At 44.9% G+C, this 15,962-nt stretch overlaps 1 protein-coding gene across 1 annotated transcript in view; it reads right to left on the bottom strand.

Annotated features, from left to right (window-relative positions):
- Window positions 1-640: 640 nt before the first annotated feature.
- The window catches only part of LOC122448912 (piezo-type mechanosensitive ion channel component 2-like), an 88,547-nt gene continuing 73,225 nt past the window's right edge, over window positions 641-15,962 (bottom strand). The window contains exons 43-48 of the mRNA XM_043480568.1: window positions 5,501-5,567; window positions 3,602-3,813; window positions 3,208-3,324; window positions 2,511-2,590; window positions 1,383-1,620; window positions 641-989 (exon numbers count right to left, since the gene is read on the bottom strand). Coding sequence (XP_043336503.1) covers window positions 641-989; window positions 1,383-1,620; window positions 2,511-2,590; window positions 3,208-3,324; window positions 3,602-3,813; window positions 5,501-5,567 — 1,063 coding nt within the window. The remainder of the gene's footprint in view (window positions 990-1,382; window positions 1,621-2,510; window positions 2,591-3,207; window positions 3,325-3,601; window positions 3,814-5,500; window positions 5,568-15,962) is intronic.

Genomic DNA, 15,962 nt, shown 5'->3' with positions numbered 1-15,962 from the left:
GCATGGAGCCGGCACCTCCTCTGCAGGCGACGGGAGGACGAGAACATGGCTGCAGGCCACACGTCTCCTGGCTGTGTCTGGGCTCCTTGACCTTGCACCCCTGCCCAAGGCTCCCTAAACTTCAAGTCCCTTCCCCTGCCCTGAAATCAAGGTGACTCTTTCTGGGCATGGTCCCAAGCATGTATTTATTAACTGCCTGCTGTGTGCACAGCCCCAGGCTGGGCCTGGAAGAGGCAAGCGGCAGTCCCAGGGCCCCCACCCTGTCTGGGAAAGCCCTGGCCCGACGTGTTAAATTGCAGTAATCATGGTCACGAGGCGGTCAGTGGGCTCAGAGAGGCACGGGGACCGGAGGGGCCAGGAGCCTTCATGGGTCATTAGCGTGCTTAATGGCCTTGGTGTTGGCAGCTCAATCCAGCTTCTCCCTGAGAAGCCCTGAAGGAGCCAGAGGTCACTGAGGTGGCCCAGCTCCTTCTCCTGGCAGCTGGCACTGTCCACACCCCCTGCAGGGGCTACAGGGAGCCGGGGACTGAGTGTCCCTTGTGCGGGCACAAAGGGGGCCTCAGGCCCTGGGGACCCAGCTGGGCAGCAGCTGCAGGCCAAGGGCCTGGCACTGGGGGGACGCAAGGCTGCGGCAAAGACCCTACTTCTCTGAGGCCAAAGGGCTTGAGGACACGATGGCTGCTTCCAGCCGCTCCACTGGAGCCCCAGCAACAGGGTTGGTGGGGGGCAGGCAGGGAGTGGGTGGGCGCTGGCGCGTCCACTTGATCATGGTCTCGGGCGAGCGGTATAGGAAGGTGAGTCTGGCGAACAGCTCCTGCTCCAGCTGCAGCTCACCCAGCTCACGGGCCAGGAAGATGTCTGTGCAGAGCCCTAGCACACGGTCCACATCAGGTAGCTGGTCATACATGATGGAGCGGGCAATGCCGAGGAAGTGGTCTCGGATGAACTTGGCTGCAACCATCACCACCGACACATAGAGCCCGACAATGCTGGGGGGATGAGGGGGCGTCAGCACTGCTGTCCCAGGAGAGGAGGGCACAGCCCCTACTCAGCCTGGTGGGATAGAAGTGCGAATGCTGACCACTCGCAGCCCCCACGACCTCTTGTGGGTGGGGCTGGGGTTCCAGCCCCGACCTGGGGTTGGAGGGCTGGATGACACATGACCCTACAGACAGGAATGAGGGGTGGGACAGTGGGAATGCCCGTTTCTGCTAGCAGCTTGTGTGACAGTAAGTTACCATCCTGGTGTATTTCTGGGGCCAAGGGAACAGGGACTTGTGCCTCCTGTCCCAGGCAGTTCTGGTGAGCAGGGGTGAGAAGGGGCAGAAAGTTCTGAAGCCTCCGGGCCACAAGGCAGGTTCTTGGGGCCGGGGGAGCCTTACCCATATCCTGCCAGGAAGCCCAGGCTCTGGGGGCTGACTTTGTCATTAAAGATGACGAGCTCCAGGTCCTGACTGCAGCCCCGGCTCTGGTCACAGCCTGGCCGCCACTCCTGGACCATCCACCACTCAGCTGCTGGGCTGGCCACGGGGGCCTCCACCGGCCTCAGCTGCTGCAGCTGGATGGTGGCGTTGCGGAAGAAGGCCAGGCGGTCCACGTCCCGTGGCCTGTGGGAGTGGGCTGTGTAGGAGAGGCAGCGTAAGGCCCTGGGGACGCCTGCAGGCTGGGAAGACCCCATGTCACCCGTGACGACCACGTCAGGGGACTTGCCTCCAAGGGGCTGGGATAGATGCTGACTGAGCAAAACCTCTGACACTCCCCCGCCCTCCCTGCAGGCAAAGCAACCTCTGCTTAGACGCAGCCTGGCCCCTTGCCCCTAATGCACTCCTTCTTCCTGCCTTATTCAGGGGCCCCCATCTGGAGGCCCCCTCCCCAGCAGCACCTCCCGAGGAGCCAGTGTTCAAGGTCTCCCTGGGAGGGTCAGCCTGGTCCCCTGGTGCATACCGATGCCCCTCCCTCAAGGGGTTCTGCCCTCCCCCCAACTTCCCCCCACCCCATGAGCACATCCGTCACCCCAGCAGCCCCTCCTCCAGTCCACACTGGTTGAGCTGGAATTTGCTGCTGAGATGCTCTGCCCAGAACCCCTGTTCGTACTGTTCCCGGGTGAATTGATTTCAACGGTTTTGTTTATTTGTTTGTTCTTTAACAAAAGGTTGTTTTGGTTTGAGATTCAGCAAAAACACACGCTGCCTTCTGCTTCCTCTCCATTCAGGATTCAGTAAATTAGCTGTTTTCCAGTCGGCTTCGAGGCCTCGCCTCAAATGAGCCTCCAGCGAGATAATGCATTTAAAAGCCCTTGGAAAAGTACCAGGTCCCACGCACATTGGAGACAGTGTCAACCTGCCAGTGGCTGGCTCAGCCCTGCACCCCAGCCAGGCAGGCTCACGGGGGGCCCTGCTTAGGCCCACCTACAGGGCTCAGGATTGGGGGGGAGGGGTAAGCTGCCCTCCCCCGCCTTCCCTGGCTGCACCATCTGGGGGCAGGGATGCAAGGTGGGGGTGGGTCCTTACCAACTTCTAACCGGTGGGCCATTTTCACTTCAGTCCCCTCTGTGGTCCTCAGGGCTTTGGGAATAAGGCCAGGGAGCATTCTTCAGGCAGGAAAACAAAGTCAAAAAAACTGAGTTCTGGTTTACATTCACCGACATTTAGTGCAATTCAAACATGGTGGGGGGGCCGCTGTCTGAAAGCGGGTCTTCCTAGTGGCTGCATGGGAAACTCCGTGGCTCAGACACCTCCTCCTCCCCCTCCCCCAAGTCCACTTAGTTCCCCCAACTCTATGACCTTGGACTTCTTATCATGCCTGACTCCCCCGCTTTACTAACGGTTTGGGTGAGTTTCTGTGGCGTCCACAAAGTTGGTCTAGTGCGGGGACCTCAGGAAGCCAGCTTCCTCTTCCAAAAGTATTTATTAAGTGCCACCTGTGTGCACCCCTGAGAAGCTCAGTCTCTTCCCGACTGACAAGCCAGAGCCAGCCTGTGGGAGGGGGCTGGGCTGCATGAGGCAAGAAGAGGCCTCCAGGCCAACCCCCAAACACTCTGCTTCCTTGTACCATGCATGGAGATGTCATTAGCGACTAATAGACGAGCATTTTGTAAGCAACTTGCCTTGTGCAGGGCAAATTATCTTGTTCCCACCCAGGGGTGCAGAAGCTAGTGTGTGTGTGCGCACACGTGTGTGTGTGTGTATGCACGGAGGGGACACCTACACAGGCTCTTTCCGGATGAGGCTGAGTGTGTACACCAGTTGGTCCCGTATATCCGCGTCTGTGTAACACACCATGTGTTTGCCAGATGCTTCCACATTCTTGACCAGAGACACATTCCTGAGGGTGGAGGGAAAGGAGAGAGGAGGCTGAGAAACAAACTGGTGGGCACGTGGGGCAGCTTCCCTCTGGTCCGGCTGCCTGCGCTCCCCATTAAGATGCGCTGAGTGACCCCTCTCCCACCACTAAGATGCATTGAGTGACCACCGTGTTCATCTTCGGCCCTGAAGCCAGAGGAGAGGGCGACAAAGGGCCCTGCCGTTGGGGAGACTGGGGTCTTCATCAGGCAGCACCCACCCCCTGCCCTCTGCACATCCATCTTCCATCCGGGCCTCACCCAGCCCTGGACTTGCACCTGGGTAGGCGCCGTGGCTCTGCACGGCTGAGCATCACGGAAGGCCCAGGAGGCCGGCAGGTGTCCTCCTGCTCCCTCGGCCCAGGGGCTGCTGGGAAGACGCCAGGTGGGTGCTCGACACAGAAGGACAGTGGAAAAGCCAGGCTGCCTGCCTCGGCCCCTCGCTGGCCCCCGAGCCTCGGTTTCCACCTTGTCTGAAGGCGGGGGAGACAGAAGCAGAGCAGGTGCTCTGAAATGAGGGTTTCCTGGTATTTAGACCACAGGAGGTGGCCTGGCCACATTTCACGAGACGCGAACATCCTCAGCAGAGGGACCCCATCACCTGTGGGAGCTGCTATCCTCCGGGCCCATGGCAAGAGACAGCACAGAACTCAGACGCCCTGCATCCCTCCCTCTAGCCAGCCATCCTGGGAGCCTTGGGGAGAAGGTTCAGAGTGCAGGGCCCTCCAGCCTCGGCTCTTGGGGGCTCGTGAGGGAGTTTTCAGCAAGCAAGCAAACACGCCTAGGGTTGGACCTGGTGAGCACAGTCCTGCAGGCCTGCTGGGCCCCAAGGAAGGAGTCATTTCCTCCTGTGGATGGAAGACAAGGCAGCCCCGCTTCCTCCCCAGCTCTGGCAAGGAAACGTGCTATAAATAATCAGCCCACAAAAGAGAGTCATGGCAGAGAGGATGGTCCAGCTCTGAGAAGGGTCTGAGGAGAGGGCCAGGTGGGAAGGCTTGCCCAGAGGAAGTGCTGTCTGAGCTGAGATTGCAAGAATGAGTGAGTGTAAGACGATGCAGACAGTGGAGGAAACCAATTTCAGGCAGAGGGAACGGCCTGTGCAAAGGTCCCGGGGTGGCCGAGGCCATGACAAACCAGAGGAGCAGGAAGGAGGCCAGTGAGGCTGGAAAGGAGAGAGGGGTATGGGGATGAGGATGGGGCCGGGGTGTGAGCAGCACAGCCTTGTGGGCCACAGGCGGGAGCCAAGTTTTTATTCTAAGCCCAAGGGGAGCTGTGGATGAGTTTCATGCAGATGAGATGCAGGTTGAATTGACACCTTTGGGACAGTCCTCTGCTGCACATTACCAGATACCTGCCCCCTGCCTCCCACGTGCAGAGGGAACCCACTTCAACACCCAGGGTTGGCTGGGGTCAACCAGAGTGCAGTGAAGCTCACTGTTTTAGGATGGCCGGAGAAAGCCCACATCACAGAGCCTACGGTCCTAAGAGCTATTCACTGCCTCTGCAGTCATGGACGCCTGTTCCAGTCCCGCGCACGGCACGAGTGGGACAGGCTCAGTGGCCCTGCCATTTCCTGGTCATGTGACCTGACCCCAGTGTCCTAATGGGCCACACTTGAGTCCCTCCATTGGTGAAAAACAGAACAGGGTCTAACATTCATCTTGAGAGGGTCAAATGGTGTCATGAAAGACCCATGGTGGGCAAGTCTAAACTCTTAACAAAGAGGAAAGACAGCTATTTGAAAATACTGGAGGACGACAAACAGTGAGAAGTCCCTCGAGCCTGGGGGTGGCAGGAATTCCACCAGAAAGCCACTGTCTTGTGGGCAGGGGTTCACGAGAGGGGCTTGGGGTCATGGTGATGGAGCTGCGGGGGGAGGGAGGGCTGGGTGTTCTGCCTGGAAAGAAGCAAAAAGCCCATGTTTAAATCAGCCTCCCTGAGTGGGTCTGATACACGTTTCCAACCACCATGAAGGAGGGGAACTGGATTCACCCTCCTGCCCTAAGCAAGTAAGAAAAGCAGACAAATGTGCCAAAAGCAACACTTTTCCAACACTAGAAAACAGGCATATGAGAGGACTATCCCCAGTGGGGGGTGGGGGGTGGGCAAATGCTACGAGCTGTGCAGATGCCCCAGCTGATGGCCCAGAACACCCCTCACCCCCAGCTGCATCACATCCCGCAGGACCCCAGTCAGAGGGGACCCCCTGAGCAGCAGGGGGACAGAGCTGGGGATTCAGGTAGGCTGAGGTGGCCAGGGGTGCCGTGTTGACACCTGGAAAGCAGAGAAGTGCCCACAGAGAGAGAACTGCTGAGTCCAGCAGAGGTTCCCCGAGGCAGCAGCTGAGTCCTGCAGGGCCCATGGCTGGAGGGACAGGGGTGCCCGGGGGAGCACAGGTGCACATGCCCCCGTCCCAGGGCCAGGGGCTTCGGGAGGTCCTGAGAGCTGAGGCCTGAGACACCAGCACTCAAGTCCATGCTGATCTCCAAGTGGGATGCATGTGGGCATTGGAAAACAGCGCCACTGGAGCTTGGCAGGCTGAATGGGCAGGAGCCCGCACCCACAAAAAGAGAGAGAACTTGCGGCTAAAGGTCTCCCGCATTGCAGGCGGATTCTTTACCAGCTGAGCCACAAGGGAAGCCCAGAAAAAGGATAGGGGAGGGGGAAATGGAAAAAGAAGAAGGAAGCCTGCATTCTCCAGGGCGTTTTTAACAGGATCCAGTCTTCTCACATAACACAAACAAACAAGATGTCCAGAATAAAAATCCCGTGTTACTCAGCACGCCAAGAATCAGGACCATCGATCAAATCTCGAGGGAAAGAGCATCAAAAGATGACAACCCTGAGATAACCCAGTTGCTGGGATTATCAGACGAGGTCTGAGAAGCGGCTGTGCTGGTTATCCTCTGTGAGGTAAAGCCGGACAGGCTTGAAATGAATGGAAAAAACAGAAGTTTTGGCAAAGAGAGACAAACTATAACGAAGAATCACTAAATGTGATGTGGTTTTGTATCCTGGATTGAATTTTGGAAATCCACTCCCCAGTCCCCAGCAAAAAAAAATGACATTCATGTAAAAACTGGTGAAATCTGAGTACAGTCTGGAGTTTAGCATAATAATGTACCCACGCTGGCATCTTAGTTTTGACAAACATGCCACGGTGGCAAACAAAGATGTTAACATTAGGGAAAATTGTTGTTGCTCAATTGCTCAGTTGTGTCCAACTCTTTGCGACCCCATGGACTGCAGCATGCTAGGTTTTTCCTGTCCTTCACCATGTCCCTTAGAAGAAATAGAGTAGCCCTTATAGTTGACAAAAGAATCTGAAATGCAGTACTTGGGTGCAGTCTCAAAAATGATAGAAAACTAGGTGAGGGGTATTTGTAAACACTCTCTGTTATCTTCACAGCCTCCTGTAAATGTAAAATTTTATTAAAGAAAACATTTATTTAAAAAGAAATAAAACTTTTAGATCTGAGAAGCAAAGTAGAAGATATAAACATTTCACTGAATAGGCTAAGAGAAGAATGAAGATGACAGAGGACAGAGTCAGTAAACTTGAAAACAGATCGATGGAAATGATCTAATCTTAGAACTGAAAGACAGGATTTTTAAAAATGAGGGCCTCAGGGACTTGTTAGTCAATATTGTAAGACCTAATGCGTCATTGAAATTCCTAATAGAGGAAGAGACAGGGTCAGAAAAAAATTTTTTCAACTACTTTAGGAAAATATGACCGACATAAAACTTTAGAGATAGCTAACACAGTAAATTATAGATTTAATTGTAATTTACATTACAAATTATAGATAATTGTGTCTGGGGCTAACAACATGCCCTGGGACACCATTGTCACTATCAGATCCCTATCAATACCGTAACCTTACCCATCACCCTGCAAAAAAATCCTCCAGCTTCTGGTGTTTTTTTTTTCCTTTTGTGGTAAGAACTTTTAACATAAGATCTACCCTCTTCACAATTTTTTTAAAAGTATACAATGACTTCCCTTGAAGTCCAGTGGTTAACTCTATGCTTCCAGCGCAGGGGATACAGTTTCAATCCCTGGATGGGGACCTAAGATCCCACATGCCACGTGGCATGGCCAAAAAAGTAAAGTATACAATACAGTATTGCTAAGCTTAGGCCCTGCGTTTTACAGTAGATCTCCAGAACTTATGTATTTTAAGTGGCCAAACATTCGCTATTTCCACCAGAATCCAAGCAAAACAATTTTTTCAAAGAATAATGGCTAAACTTTCCCAAATATGTCAGAAGACATAAATTTTACAGGTTCAAAAGGCTTTAAGACCTCCAAACAGGATAAACTCCAAGAAAACCACACCCAGACACATCAGAATCAAGGGATTGAAAGCCACAGATAAAGATTGAAAGCAGACAGAGAAAAATGATGCCTTCCCTGAAGGTGAGTAACGCCTGGAGACCATTCAGCAGAAACAATGGTGGTCAGAAGACAAGGAAATAATATAGCATCCTTGAAAATTCACAACAAAGGAACTGTCAACTCAGAATTCTAAATCCAGCAAAAATATTTTTCTTAAGAGTGAAGGCAAAATAGAGACCTAGTCAGAAGAAGAAAAAAAAAACAAAAACGGAAAGAATTCATCACCAGCAGACTTGCTCAAAAAGAAATCTGAAAGAATGTTGTCCAGGCAAAGGGGAAATGATATCAGAGGAAAACTCAGAACATCAGGAATGAAGGAAGCGCAACAGAACAGATAAATATCTGGGTAAATATAACGGACACTTTTCTTCTCTTGAGTACTTTTAAAAATGTATGACTTTACAAAGCAATCTTGGTGACATTATCCAGGAGATTCAATGTATGTAGATGTAAGATATGTAATAATTAGAAGGTGAAGTATAGAATCGAGATGGTAAAGATGATTATAAGATTTCTATATTTTACATACGGTAGTAACATATGAACACTAAACAGATGGTGAAAAGTTGGAGAGATAAATATTATCTAAAGCAACAACTAAAAAGTAACATAGAGATACAGCCAAAACTCAAATAGACAAAATAAATGGAATGCTAAAATTAAAGGACTTCAAGTAATTCAAAAGAAGTCAGAAAAGGGAACAGAGGGGGAAAAAATGAGAAAGATAGAGAAATAATAAAATGGTACACCTAAATTCAACTGTAGCAATAATTGCATTAAACCTGAATGGTTCAAATACAGTAATTAAAAACAGAAACTGGATTGGGTGAAGAAATGATCCAATTAGACATTGTCTCTAAGAAATGCATCTTAAATTTAACCAAAAAACTTGCTCACAGGACAAATCCCGCGAATGACCTATTTTAGAGAATGGTTTTTACAATTGCTCAGGATTGTGAAGCAGAGGAGGAAGAAAAGGAGAGAGAGGCCACACGTGGTCACAAAGCTAAGATACTCACTTACTAGCCCTTTACAGAAAAAGTTTGCTGGCTGCTCACACTGACAGATTGAAAGTAAAAGGATGGGAAAAAAATAAAATAAAATACACAGTTAACACAAATCAAAGCTGAAAAGGAGTACCCTGGCAGTCCAGGGGTTAAGACTTCTCCTTCTAGTGCGGTGGGGGCGGGGGTACAGGTTCAATCCCTGGTTGGGGAGCTCAGACCCCGCACGTCCCACAGTCAGAAAACCAAAAAATAAAACAAGCAGTGTTGCAACAAACTCAATACAGACTTTAAAAATGATCCACAAGACAACATATCTTAAGAAACAAAAAAAAGCAGAAGTGGCTATATTAACATAAGACAAAGAAGACTTCAGTAGAAAGAAACTACCAGGCATAAATAGGGCCATTACATAAGGAGAAGAATTTACCAAAAAGATATAACAATCCCAAACATGGGTGCCCCAATGGCCAGGGACCAAACTCTACAAGATAAAACCTGATTGAAGAAGAAATAGACAAACCCACAATTATATTTGGAAACCTCATCACTACTTTCTCAGCAATCAACAGAATAAGCAGACAGAAAATCAGCAAAGATATGGAAGAGCTGAACAACACCATCAGTTTGACTTAGTTGACATTTATAGACCTCTTCAGCCAATGGTAACAGAACACTGGTTCTTTACAAGTGTAAGTGGAACATTCACCAAAATGAAGTACATTCCATTAAAAAGTTAACAACCTTAAAGGAATTAAAATTATACAGTGTATTTTCTCAGACCATGATGGACTTAAACTAGAAATCAATAACAGATATCTGGAAAATCCACAGATATTTTTAAATTAAGCAACCCATCTCTAAATCATAGAGAGGTCAGAGAGGAAGTATCAAATAAACAATCTAGAATTCCACTTTAGAAACAAAGAGTGAATTAAACCCAAAGAAAGCAGAAGGAATGAAACAATAAAGAGCAGAAATTAGTATAATGGAAAATTGAGAAAATAAATTAATTTTTAAAAGTTAGTTATTTGAAAAATCAATATACTTGACAAAACTCTAGGCAGACTGACCAAAATAAACAGAGAAAAGACACAAATTATAAATATCAGAAATGGAAAATGGACTATCATGACAGAAGCTACAAAAATTAGAAGGATGTTATGATGAGACTTCCCTGATAGTCCAGTGGCTAAGACGCTGTGCTCCCAATGCAGGAGGCCTGGGTTGATCCCCGGTCAGGTAATTAGATCCCACGTGCTGCAACTAAGACCACACACACACACAGACACACGCACACACGAGGATGCTGAGATGATCTCTCTATGACATAAATTCAACAATTTCGATGAAATGGACAAATTACTGGAAGACACAAAACACCAAAACTCAAGCAAGAGATAACATAAATATGCCTAAATTTACTAAAGAAATTGAATTCTTAGCTTAAAATCTTCCAACAAAGAAAACTTGGCCCAGATTGTTTCCAAGGCAAGTTCTACCAAACATTTTATGAGATAATAATACCAATAATGCCCAGACTCTTCCAGAAAATAGGTGAAGTGAGCACACTTTTGAACTCACTTTATGAGGCCAGCATTCTCCTGATGTCAAACCTAAAGACACTGGATGACATGCCATACCCATGTTCATAGCAGCATTATTCACAATAGCCAAAGGTGAACGCAGAGCAAGTGTCCATCACAGATGACTTGATAAACAGCATCATATTCAATAGTAAAAGACTACAAGATCTCCCTCTGAGATCAGAAACAAGGAAAGGACAAGCCATTTTCACCACTTCTATTCAACATAGTACAGAAAGTTCTAGCCCAAGCAATTAGGAAAGAGAAAGAAAAGACTTCCAAATTGGAAAGGAAGAAGTGAACTTATATCTATTCACAGATGATATCATCTCATATGTAAAATATTCTAAAGAGTCCACAAAACAATTATTAGAACTAATGAGTGAACTCCACAGAGTGGTGGGGTTTAGAGTCAATACACAAAAAGCAGTTGCATCCGATACACTAACAGTGAACAAAAAAGAAATTAAGAAAAACCATTTCATTTATAACAGTGCCAAAAAGGATAAAATATTTTGGAGTTTAATTATCCAAAGAGAAGGATGGTATAATGAAAGTCACAAAATGAAAGGAATTAAGGAAGACATAAGTAAATGGAAGCACATCCCATGTTCACAGGCTGGAAGACTGAATACTGTTACAATGTCAATGCCACCTTAAGCAACCTATAGAGTCAATGGAATCACTGTCAAAACCCCAATATCATTTTTTGCAGAAATGGAATAACCCATTCTAAAAGTCATATGGAATCTCACAGGCCCCCCAAATAGCCAAAACAATCTTGAAAAAGGAGAAAAAAACAGAAGACTCATACTTCTTGATTCAACACTTACTACAAAACTATAGTAATCTAAACAATGTGGTATTGGCATAAAAACAGACATATAGACCAATGGATTGGATGACATCATGGACTCAATGGACATGAGTTTGAGACAATTCTGGGAGATAGTGAAGGACAGGGAAGCCTGGTGTGCTGCAGTCCATGGGATTGCAAAGAGTCAGACATGGTTTAGTGACTGAACAAGAACAACACAAACTCATGCATATATGGTCAAATGACTTTTGATGAAGATGTCAAGACTATTCAATGGGGAAACAAATGATTCTGGGAAAACTGGACACTCACATGAAAAAGAATGAAGTTGGACCTTAATCTAAAAACATGTCCACAAACTAACTCAAAATGTATAAAAGACCTAAAGCAAGACTTCAAATTATAATATTCTTAGTGGAAAACACTGGGCAAAATCTTCATGATATTAGATGTGGCGATAATTCCTTGGGCATGGCACCAAAGACACATGCAACAAAAAGATTTCATTAAAACTTTAAAAACATGTACCTCAGCTGACACTATCTACAGAATAAAAAAGCAACTCATAGAATGGGAGAAAACATTTGCAAATTGTATTACCGATAAGGAATTAATATCCAGAAAACAGAGAATTTATAAAACTTACCAAAAAAAACCCCAAACAATTCGATTTTTAAAAAATGGGCAAAGGATCTGAACAGATATTTCTCAAAAGAAGATCTATGAATGACCAATAAGCACATGAAAAGATTCTCAATCTCAATAATTATTTGGAAAATGCTATCAAAACTACAATGAACTAACTACCCTAAAACCCATTAGGGTGCTGTGCTTAAAGGTGTCCGACCCTTTGCAACCCCTTGGACTATAGCCCACCAGGCTCCTCAGTCTGTGTGGATTCTTCATGCAAGAATACTGCAGTGGGCTGCCATGCCCTCCTCCAGGGGATCTTCCCAACCCAGGGATCGACCCGGGTCTCCCACTTTGCAGGAGGACTCTTTACCAGCTGAACTACCAGGGAAGCCTCCTATTAGGGTGACTAGCATAAAAAAAAATCAGAAAGTAATACTGTTGGTGTGAATGTAGAGACATTGGAACTCTAGTGCACTGTTGGTGGGAATGTAAAAGGATACAACCTCTGTATATAGCATTATGGTGATTCCTAAAAAATTTAAAAATAGAATCACCCTGTGACCCAGCAATTCCTCTTTTAGGTTTACACCCAAAGAAATTGAAAACAGTGTCTCAGAGAGATTGGTATAATCGTGTCCCTAGCAGCATTATTCACAAAACGTGGAGGCAACCCACGTGTCCATCAATGGATGAACAGATAAGCAAGATTTGGTTTACACATATACTAGACTTATTCAGTTTTAAAAAGGCAGGAAATTCTGACACCTGCTACAACATGAAAGAATCTTGAGAACATTATGCTAAATAAAATAGTTATAAAAATACTGTATGATCCCACCTACATATGAGGTTTTTAGAGTAGTCAAAGTCACAGAGACAGAAATAATGCTAATTGATAGATGCTGGGAAAAGGGAAGAATGCGGAGTTAATGTTTAGCGGGGATAGAGTTTCAGGTTTACAAGATAGAAAGAGTCCGAGAGATCAATGCTGGTGATGGCAGTGGGTAATGAATGTAGTTAAGACCACTGAAAATAGCTGAAGTGATTAGATGGTAAATTTTAGGCCTGTTTTACCAAAATTAAAAAGTTAGGGGAAGAGTAATGCCTATTATAATCCCTGGAACAGACATTAAAAAAGAAGCATAAAGATGCATATTTGAAGAGAAAATAAGGAATTAAAATGGAATATTAAAAATACAAAAAAGAATTTCTGTTAATCCAAGAGAAGGCAAAAAACAGAAGAAAAAAAGATTAAAAACAAATAGCAAAATGACAAGGTAAAGGTTTCTTACCTACAAGAAACATATTACCAGATATAAAAAGGAAGATTTCATAATGATAAAACATTTCATAACAACAATGAAAATATTTCACAGTCCATCAAGAAAACATGACAACCATAAATGTATATGTATCTTAAAGCTGAAGTTTCAAAATGCATGACATAAAAACTTGATAGAATCAAAGGGATAGAAAATTCCATAATCATAGATGGATTTTAACACTCTCTGAAATCGATAGTAAAACTGGGGACCCTCAAAATTAAACATACGAAAGATTTCAACATTATCGACTATTTTTCCTTATGACATAGCCAGTACACCATACCCAGCAGCTACAGAATATAGATTCTTTCATGTAAACATGTAATACGTACCCAGATAGACCATGTGCTGGGTCATAAAATGTCTCAATACACTTCAAAAGACTGAAAATTACAGAGGTTTCTTTTCCCCTAAGAACAGAATAGTGGCTCAGCAGTAAAGAATCCGCCTTCAATGCAGGAGATGCAGGTTTGATCCCTGGGTCAGGAAGATCCCCTGAAGGAGGGCATGGCAACCCACTCCAGTATTCTTGCCTGAAAAATCCAACGAACAGAAGAGCCAGACCAGCTACAGATCACTGGGTCACAAAGAATCAGACACAACTGAAGTGACTGAGCATGCACAAACAGAATAGAATTAAATTAGAAATCAAAAAAGACATATAGGAAAGCTCCCAAATATTTGTAAATTAAGCAACACATGTTTAAATAACCCATGACCCAGAGATGGAATCACAAAGAAACATTTTTAAATAGTTCAACTGAATGACAATGAAAATTCAACAAGAACTGTCAGACGCAGTTGAAGCAGTGCTTAGAGAGATATTTATAGATTTTAATTCATTTTGGAAAAGAGACAAAGGTTTAAAATCAATGATATAATTTACCATTTAAAAAGCTGGAAAAAGAAGAGCAAATTAAGCCCAAGTAAGAGAATAAAGGAAATAAGAAATTTAATAAAGAACAAGCAACACCTTAGACAGTGGTCCCTGCTCAGGGGCCATACTCTATACCCATGTTCTATGAAATCTTTCCACTATGGGTCACAGGATTATAAATTATTTCTGGCCATTTGGAGCTCCAGATATTATTCTCCCCGTTGCTTTCCAGTGTTTTTTGCTTACTACCTTGATGGCTTCCTTAATCCACACTCAGCTACAGACTCAGAGGAACCCTCCACAGATGTCCAATATTTTTTCTGTCTTCAGGATTCTCTCCTCCCTACTCTGACTTGCAAACTCTCACCATCATGGCCTCCAGAGACCCCAAACTTTGCTCAACTCATGGGGACCATTAGACTTTATTTGCAGTTCCACTTCCTGTGCTGTGGCCTTGAAACTCTTTCCAACCACAAAGAAAAAGAGGGAAAGGGAAATGGAAAACAAATGGCACATATTAACAAATGCAACAAGAAAATTCAAACTCAACCATGTCAATGATCACACTAACTGCAAATAGTCTAGATGCACCAAGGAAGTGACTGTAACATTGGATATAAAAACAATAACCAACTCTGTGCTGTCTGTAAACCCACTTCTAAACTTATACAAGGATGGGAAAAGATACATTACTAACACTAACCAGAAGAAAGCAGCTGGAGCTGCTATATTGACTAGGTCAAAGTGGATTTAAGAACAATGACAATTACAAGGTTAAAGAGGACCATTTCATATCCAACAAGGACCTATTGTATAGCACAGGCAACTCTGCTCAAAGTTATGGGCAGCCTGGACGGGAGGGGAGATTGGGAGGAGAATGGATACATGTATATATATGTCTGAATCCCTTTGCTATCCACCTGAAACTATCACAAAATTGTTCATTGGCTATGTGTATGTGTGAAGTCTGTTAATTGGCTATACTCCTTGGACTTCCCTGGTGGCTCAGATGGTAAAGAATCTGCCTGCAATGCAGGAGACTTGGGTTCAATTCCTGGGTTGGAAAGATCCCCTGGAGGAGGGCATGGCAACCCACTCCAGTATGCTTGCCTGGAGAATCCCATGGACGGAGGAGTCCGTGGGGCTGCAAAGTGTTGGACACGACTGAGCAACTAACACTTTCACTTTTTTAACAATACAGAATTGAAAGTTTTTTTAAAAAATAAAGAGAATCATTTCATAACAATAAAGGGGACAGTTCATCAAAATGACCTAGTCGTACTAAGTATTTATTCACCAAGTAATAGAACTTCAAAATACATGAAGCAAAAACGGACAGATTTCAAAGGAGAAACAGACAAATCCAGAGTTAATTACAGTTTTTGATGGCCTTCTCTTAATAATTGATAAAATAGGTAGATGGAAAATCAGTAAAGATAGAGAAGAATTAACAATACTATCAAGAACAGTGGCAGAACACAATTCTTACCAAGGACACATGAAACATTCATTAAGATAGGTCATATTATGGACCCTAAAATAACTCAATAAATTTAAAAAGATTAAAAATTCAAATAATATTCTTTCACCACAATGGAATTAAGTTAGAAATCAGTATCGGAATATCTGAAAAATTATAGATTTTGAAACTAAGGTGCATACTTTTAAATAACCCATGGGTTAAAGGAGAAATCCAAATAGAAATAACAAAATATTTGAATTGAATCAAAATTAGAACATGACTTAAAATTTGTGGGATGCAGTTAATGCTTTAAGGGAAATCTCAAGCATTAAATGCTTGTATTAGAAAAGTAGGGAAAAACTCAAAAGATCTAAAGTTCCACCATAAAAATCAAAAATAAATAAATGAAGGTAAAATAAGCCCAAAGTATAAGAGAAAACTGAAAAACAATATAGTAAAATCAATAAAAGCAAAAACTTATTAAAAATGTCAATAAAATTTATAAACTCCTGGTCA

Source organism: Cervus canadensis, chromosome 10, assembly GCF_019320065.1.
Source record: "Cervus canadensis isolate Bull #8, Minnesota chromosome 10, ASM1932006v1, whole genome shotgun sequence".
Taxonomy (NCBI): domain Eukaryota; kingdom Metazoa; phylum Chordata; class Mammalia; order Artiodactyla; family Cervidae; genus Cervus; species Cervus canadensis.
This window is presented reverse-complemented; position numbering and strand designations above follow the sequence as displayed.